The 8,102-nt window shown below is 37.5% G+C and overlaps 1 protein-coding gene across 1 annotated transcript; it reads left to right on the plus strand.

Moving 5' to 3' along the window:
* Positions 1–512: 512 nt before the first annotated feature.
* Positions 513–2,900, plus strand: LOC139575139 (uncharacterized). The gene is made up of 2 exons (XM_071400143.1): positions 513–1,074; positions 1,621–2,900. Exons 1-2 carry the CDS (start codon positions 513–515, stop codon positions 2,529–2,531), a joined length of 1,473 nt encoding a protein of 490 aa, XP_071256244.1. The 3' UTR covers positions 2,532–2,900.
* Positions 2,901–8,102: the final 5,202 nt, after the last annotated feature.

Raw genomic sequence — 8,102 nt, forward strand, 5'->3', positions numbered from 1 at the left:
ATCTACCCTCTAAAACAATATGTATATATAAATAACAAATACTAAATCATAGTACATACTCTGCTGTTCTATTGTTCAGGTAATCATGTGGAACGATGTCCGATAATAATTTTTGTTCTTTGTTGTTTGAATTAACGTCTGTGTTTTAATATCGCAAACTGACGTGGCAGTTTCACCTCTATGGATTCCAACTTTAAGGTCAGGGTCAAAAGGAGACATGAACTGGGTAATGGATAGACAGGTTGAGATATGACTAGAGGAGGGGTGTAATCTGAGGAGGAGGAAATAGAAGGTTCCTAGGAATATCTGTTCTGTAGAACTCTGATAGGTGAATGGAGGAGAGATACAGTTCCTAGGAATAAGTATTGTTTAGAACTCTGAATGGAGGAGAGATACAGTTCCTAGGAATATGTATTGTGTAGTACTCTGAATGGAGGAGAGATACAGTTCCTAGGAATATGTATTCTGTAGAACTCTGATAGGTGAATTTTTTGCCAACTTAACTGGAGAAAATGTATAAAAGAGACACTCAGCTCTTCGATGTGACACTTTCTCCCAGAGAAGACACTTTCACCCAGAGAAGACACTTTCTCCCAGAGAAGACACTTTCTCCCAGAGAAGACATTTTCTCCCAGAGAAGACACGTTCTCCCAGAGAAGACACATTCTCCCAGAGAAGACACATTCTCCCAGAGAAGACACATTCTCCCAGAGAAGACACATTCTCCCAGAGAAGACACATTCTCCCAGAGAAGACACATTCTCCCAGAGAAGACACTTTCTCCCAGAGAAGACACATTCTCCCAGAGAAGACACATTCTCCCAGAGAAGACACATTCTCCCAGAGAAGACACATTCTCCCAGAGAAGACACATTCTCCCAGAGAAGACACATTCTACCAGAGAAGACACTTTCTCCCAGAGAAGACACATTCTCCCAGAGAAGACACATTCTCCCAGAGAAGACACATTCTACCAGAGAAGACACATTCTCCCAGAGAAGACACATTCTCCCAGAGAAGACACATTCACCCAGAGAAGACACTCCAGAACAGAGGAAGAACTCAACATCGCAGGTAAAGAAATGACTTCCAATGAAGGGTTCTGATGTGTATATGAGTATGTCTGTGTTACTATAAAGGGTGGTGGTGGGATACATGGGTTTCACTTGTTCCACTAACACCATAACACCTGATTCAGATGATCAAAGAATCAGTCTTCAATGTGGATCAGAATTGATGTAAGACGAAAACAAATTCATGACTAATGAAGTCCTCTAGGGGGCAGTGTTACCACTCCTGATGTGTGATAATGTCTTTTAGTGTTGTTTTTTCAGTTAACCAATTCATTTATATATGTTTATAATGAATCATTTGACTCAGACGAGACCAAATGTCTGTTTTAGTATCTGTTTAGGGTGTTTTTGTGCATCCTTGAAGTCATAATTTTATCAAGCCCTGTTTCCCCTTTAGGACACCTGTAGAAAATACTTAGTAAAGCTGGTCGCTGATTCCTTCATATGTTATACTTATCAGATGTCCTGGTCTTTGGTGTATTTAGTGTGTCATTTCATGCTTCATATGATGTGTTGACCAATGTCACTCTGTATTCTCACTTTACAGACACTTGTCTCCAACGACACAAAATGGCTTCTAAATACATCACAGAAATTGCAATCTCCACTAGCCCTGAAAAGGAGAAAGAGCTTCATGGCCAAGGCTATCAAAAGACAAATGTCAACCTCAACCAAGGCAATTCATCCACCACTAAAGTTTACATCTGGTTCAGAAATGGCAGTGGTGAACCCATCACCAGAGTCCAGTTTTCATTCACTGATAAAATGAAAGAGGACCTGAAAAAAGCAGGGTTCACTGAGCTCCCAGCAAACCTCAACTCTGGAACACACGGAGACGTCATCCAGCTGTGGTACCATAGTGGTGCAAGCCCTAAGTACGACATTCCCATTGAAGATCTCTTCCTCACCACTGATGAGAACAAAGAGGCCGCTCAATTCAAGCTCGGCTGGGAAAGGCTACCTTGCAATCTGAACCGCGGTAACCCAGGAGATTTCATCACCCTCTGGTTGAAGAGAAAGAGTGAGACCTACATCTGTGACGTTGCTGCCACCACCTCAGTTCAACAACACATGAACCTTTTCAAAGAGGGCTACATCCGGATGGATGAAGATCTCAATAGAGGTTCTGGAGGAAACCCCATCTTCCTCTGGTACCGTCAATCCACTGAAATGGGCGGCGGGATCACCGAGATGGATGCATCCATCAACCATGCACAGGATTCCATCCTACAGAACGCTGGTTTCACCGTGGTGAATGTTAACCTCAATGATGGAACAAGCGGTCAGCCAGTGATGGTCTGGTTCAAGAAAGTTGGATCTCTCCCGATCAAGGCCTTGACCGTTACATCCAACAACAAGGATGGTTGTCCTTATAAGGAGGCCAGCTTGATCCTCATCGATAAAAATCTGAATACTGGCAACAATGGTATGCCCCTCTACCTCTGGTATGGCAAATAAAACCCTGAGTTGGAGAGGCAGAATCAGCCCAAAATTGTGCCAGATATTAGCTTTTGCATGGCAATTTATCTGTTTAATTTTTAAATATTTTTCTGACACAATGTTAGCTTTTATGTCATAAAGTCACTGTCAGAGATCATTTAGAAAGTTTTCTTTAATGTTGTTTTCAATCAATTAACAATAGAATTATAGAAATTATATTTTAGCAGCAGGTTTAATTCTTCTGAATATACCAAGGGGTTGTAAGGTTTTATGTAGCATTGTGTTAGTCAGATATTATTTTGAAAAACCTGAGCAAAGTAATACAATTAAAATGATTCATGTGTAACACTGATCATTATGTTAATCAATAAAGAAAGCATATCAAATGAGAACATTGTACCTTTTAATTCATTGAATGCTTGACCTTATCACAAAGGCCTGATAACACCTACTGTACATTATCATTTATATTATAATGACCAGCAATGGGAGAGTACAAAGCTCACAGATGCACATTAAGGTGGATCATGTAAGAATCTGATTACACCTACTGTACATTACCATGTCTATTATAATGACCAGCAATGGGAGAGGACAAAGCTCACAGATGCACATTAAGGTGGATAATGTAAGAATCTGATAAATAACATTCCTAAAGCTTTGTTTCACTGATAACTCACATTTGACAACGTCTGGGTGCCTTGCAGATTGTAGGATATGTTTCCTTTGACTTGATCATCAAGTAGTTACAGCTATCACTGCGATGCAGTGCCTTAGACCACGGCACCACTCGGGAGCCCCGTAACAGTATTCTCTCTTGATCGGAGATCCTTGAGTTTCCCAGCCGCCTGTCTAGGCTTTATGCCTGAGCCCGAAATCAACAAAGATAGAAATAATGTCATTGTTTTCAAATATGTATTATTGTCACTGACAGTTCAACTTAGCAACTCTAAATAGACACTTTCTAACTATACATGTCACAATTCCAAACCTAACAAAGCACAAACAGTCTATTTTCCGGCAATTTATCCGCTCCTTTTACCAGCATTGCTTTGCGTAGACTCCAGAAATATAGAATTGCTTTCTAATTTAAAGCTGTTGACTGCTGTGACGCTCGCGGCCAGTCTGTTGTCTGTCATTCACTACCGTGCATTGTAATTCCAGTTTGTACACGCTCATTCACGTTTGGTTTGATTTGGCCTGAAGACTCACTGCTGGAGATGAGAGGTAAACCCTTTAACTTTAACGTATGGGGTTACATATGTCTGGAAATACGTTTTGGTCAACGTCCCTTTACAGTTGTCTTTTTTCATGCAGCTGTTGTGAATGTTGTATTTTTGTTATAAGAAAGCGCTCCAAGGATCCAAGAGAAAAATCGCCAGTGGTCAAGGCTCCAATTCCAGAATGTCCTTGCCAATGAATGAATGAATCTATGAGCTAAAACACCATGTTTCCTGGTATCGGTGACCACACAGTGGCTATAATCCTACAGGTGATTTAAAGTATTATGATGACAGTAACGTGTGTGTTGTAGGCCTGTTCTCAGCCATTTACCTTGATCTTCATGGTGCTGCGATCTCTTTCTGCCTGTGGTCACCGATACCAGGGAACATGGTGGTACCACCAGACAGGACATTGTTGGCGTACAGGTCCTCCGTATGTGGTTACCGATACCAGGGGACATGGTGGTACCACCAGATAGGACATTGTTGGTGTACAGGTCCTTACGGATGTCAATGTCACACTTCATGACGAACTCCATAACTTGCAGGGGGCGGCACAGCAGTTAGATCAGTGACAATAAACAAACTCCATAACCTGCACAGCAATTAACATGCCGTATCAACACTGTTTCAAGTTCTCCCTAATAACACATGTATTTAACCAGAATCTCCAGTGGCACAGCTAGCACTGCGATGCAGTGCCTTAGACCACTGCGCCACACGGGAGCCCCGTAACAGTATTCTCTCTTGAACGGAGTTCCTCGAGTTTCCCTGCCGCCTGGCTAGGCTATATTCCACAGAGGGCAGAGTATCTGACGGTTTTCATCTGCAATGAAAGGTAGCAGAGCTAAAGCAGTGTTTGTCAGACCAGGAAATATCCCAGAAATCGGTCTTCTGACGAAAACTTCTGTAGCGTCCGAACGGCCTACAAACTTATGACAACTCTGTGGAAAGAGGAGACTCTGACAAATACGATGGTGGTCTCTGTTTGTCTTTACAACCCCTACCAGTTTCAGAGGATTTGTGCCAACTTCTGTTTGTGGCGTCCAAACCGTCTGGTTTACAAACTAATGTGTCCCCACTGTGGAAAGAGGGTATTCTAGTTTTGCTCTATGACCCCCACAAGTGTCAAGGGCCTCGTCTGAACGTCATACAAACTTACAGAAGTATGGAGGCACAATCAGTAGAGATGGCGCCGACGGAGATGGTGGCCTCGCGACTAGCTCTTAGGAAACTTTGCAGTATTTTTTTGTTGTTGATGTATTCTATTTTACATTATTAGCTCAGGAAATGTTTTGTGTCATTACATACAGCCGGGAAAAACTATTGGATATCAGAGCGGCGGTAACTCACCAGAACTACCAGCATTACGACCAGGAATACGACACGGAAGCAGATCCTTGGTTCGCTCTCACCAAAGCAATTCAACTGATTCCAGAGGCCATCAAATAACTTTCCTGGACTTTATGCAAACTGGAAACCACATATCCAGAGGCGGCATTTATTGTAGCTGGGGATTTTAACAAAGCAAATATGGGACTAGGCTGCTGAAGTTCTATCAACATATTGACTGTAGTACTTGCACAGCTAAAACACTAGTTTGTTGGTATAATAGTTTGTTGGTCGTATTAGTTTGTTGGTCATATTAGTTTGTAGGTCACATTAGTTTGTAGTTCATATTAGTTTGTTGGTCATATTAGTTTGTTGGTATATTAGTTTGTATTAGTTTGTAGGTCGTATTAGTTTGTTGGTATATTTGTTTGTATTAGTTTGTAGGTCATATTAGTTTGTTGGTATATTTGTTTGTATTAGTTTGTAGGTCACATTAGTTTGTAGTTCATATTAGTTTGTAGGTCATATTAGTTTGTTGGTATATTTTTTTGTAGGTCATATTAGTTTGTAGGTCATATTAGTTTGTAGGTCACATTAGTTTGTAGTTCATATTAGTTTGTTGGTCATATTAGTTTGTAGGTCATATTAGTTTGTAGTTCATATTAGTTTGTAGTTCATATTAGTTTGTTGGTCATATTAGTTTGTTGGTATATTAGTTTGTATTAGTTTGTAGGTCGTATTAGTTTGTTGGTATATTTGTTTGTATTAGTTTGTAGGTCATATTAGTTTGTTGGTATATTTGTTTGTATTAGTTTGTAGGTCACATTAGTTTGTAGTTCATATTAGTTTGTTGGTCATATTAGTTTGTTGGTCATATTAGTTTGTAGGTCATATTAGTTTGTTGGTCATATTAGTTTGTTGGTATATTAGTTTGTTGGTCATATTAGTTTGTTGGTATATTAGTTTGTTGGTATATTAGTTTGTAGGTCATATTAGTTTGTAGGTCGTATTAGTTTGTAGGTCGTATTAGTTTGTAGGTCGTATTAGTTTGTTGGTCGTATTAGTTTGTTGATATATTAGTTTGTATTAGTTTGTAGGTCACATTAGTTTGTAGTTCATATTAGTTTGTTGGTCATATTAGTTTGTTGGTATATTTGTTTGTATTAGTTTGTAGGTCACATTAGTTTGTAGTTCATATTAGTTTGTTGGTCATATTAGTTTGTTGGTCATATTAGTTTGTAGGTCATATTAGTTTGTAGTTCATATTAGTTTGTAGTTCATATTAGTTTGTTGGTCATATTAGTTTGTTGGTATATTAGTTTGTATTAGTTTGTAGGTCGTATTAGTTTGTTGGTATATTTGTTTGTATTAGTTTGTAGGTCATATTAGTTTGTTGGTATATTTGTTTGTATTAGTTTGTAGGTCACATTAGTTTGTAGGTCATATTAGTTTGTTGGTCATATTAGTTTGTTGGTATATTAGTTTGTTGGTCATATTAGTTTGTTGGTATATTAGTTTGTTGGTATATTAGTTTGTAGGTCATATTAGTTTGTAGGTCGTATTAGTTTGTAGGTCGTATTAGTTTGTTGGTCGTATTAGTTTGTTGATATATTAGTTTGTAGGTCATATTAGTTTGTAGGTCGTATTAGTTTGTTGGTCGTATTAGTTTGTTGGTATATTAGTTTGTAGGTCATATTAGTTTGTAGGTCGTATTAGTTTGTAGGTCATATTAGTTTGTAGGTCGTATTAGTTTGTTGGTCATTTTAGTTTGTTGGTCATATTAGTTTGTTGGTCATATTAGTTTGTATTAGTTTGTTGGTCATATTAGTTTGTAGGTCATATTAGTTTGTTGGTATATTTTTTTGTAGGTCATATTAGTTTGTAGGTCATATTAGTTTGTAGGTCATATTAGTTTGTAGGTCACATTAGTTTGTAGTTCATATTAGTTTGTTGGTCAAATTAGTTTGTAGGTCATATTAGTTTGTAGGTCATATTAGTTTGTAGTTCATATTAGTTTGTAGTTCATATTAGTTTGTATTAGTTTGTTGGTCATATTAGTTTGTAGGTAGTTTGTAGGTCATGTTAGTTTGTTGGTCATATTAGTTTGTAGGTCATATTAGTTTGTTGGTATATTAGTTTGTATTAGTTTGTAGGTCGTATTAGTTTGTTGGTATATTTGTTTGTATTAGTTTGTAGGTCATATTAGTTTGTTGGTATATTTGTTTGTATTAGTTTGTAGGTCACATTAGTTTGTAGTTCATATTAGTTTGTTGGTCATATTAGTTTGTAGGTCATATTAGTTTGTAGTTCATATTAGTTTGTAGGTCACATTAGTTTGTAGTTCATATTAGTTTGTAGGTCATATTAGTTTGTAGGTCGTATTAGTTTTTTGGTCGTATTAGTTTTTTGGTCGTATTAGTTTGTAGGTCGTATTAGTTTGTAGGTCGTATTAGTTTGTAGGTCGTATTAGTTTGTTGGTCGTATTAGTTTGTTGGTATATTAGTTTGTAGGTCATATTAGTTTGTAGTTCATATTAGTTTGTTGGTCATATTAGTTTGTAGGTCATATTAGTTTGTAGGTCATATTAGTTTGTTGGTATATTAGTTTGTTGGTCATATTAGTTTGTTGGTCGTATTAGTTTGTTGGTCGTATTAGTTTGTAGGTCGTATTAGTTTGTAGGTCGTATTAGTTTGTTGGTCGTATTAGTTTGTTGGTATATTAGTTTGTAGATCATATTAGTTTGTAGGTCATATTAGTTTGTTGGTCGTATTAGTTTGTAGGTCATATTAGTTTGTAGGTCGTATTAGTTTGTAGGTCATATTAGTTCGTAGGTCATATTAGTTTGTAGGTCATATTAGTTTGTAGGTCATATTAGTTTGTAGGTCATATTAGTTTGTAGGAAGTATTAGTTTGTTGGTCATATTAGTTTGTAGATCATATTAGTTTGTAGGTCATATTAGTTTGTTGGTCATATTAGTTTTTAGGTCATATTAGTTTGTTGGTCGTATTAGTTTGTTGGTCGAATTAGTTTGTT

The sequence above is a fragment of the Salvelinus alpinus genome, chromosome 5 (assembly GCF_045679555.1).
Source record: "Salvelinus alpinus chromosome 5, SLU_Salpinus.1, whole genome shotgun sequence".
NCBI classification, from domain to species: domain Eukaryota; kingdom Metazoa; phylum Chordata; class Actinopteri; order Salmoniformes; family Salmonidae; genus Salvelinus; species Salvelinus alpinus.

Excerpts from the sequence above, each read along its gene's own strand:
- LOC139575139 (XM_071400143.1), top strand. The coding sequence starts at position 513 with ATGTATAAAAGAGACACTCAGCTCTTCGATGTGACACTTTCTCCCAGA. Across the intron at positions 1,075-1,620 it reads GGAAGAACTCAACATCGCAG|ACACTTGTCTCCAACGACAC; the intron begins GTAAAGAAATGA and ends CTCACTTTACAG.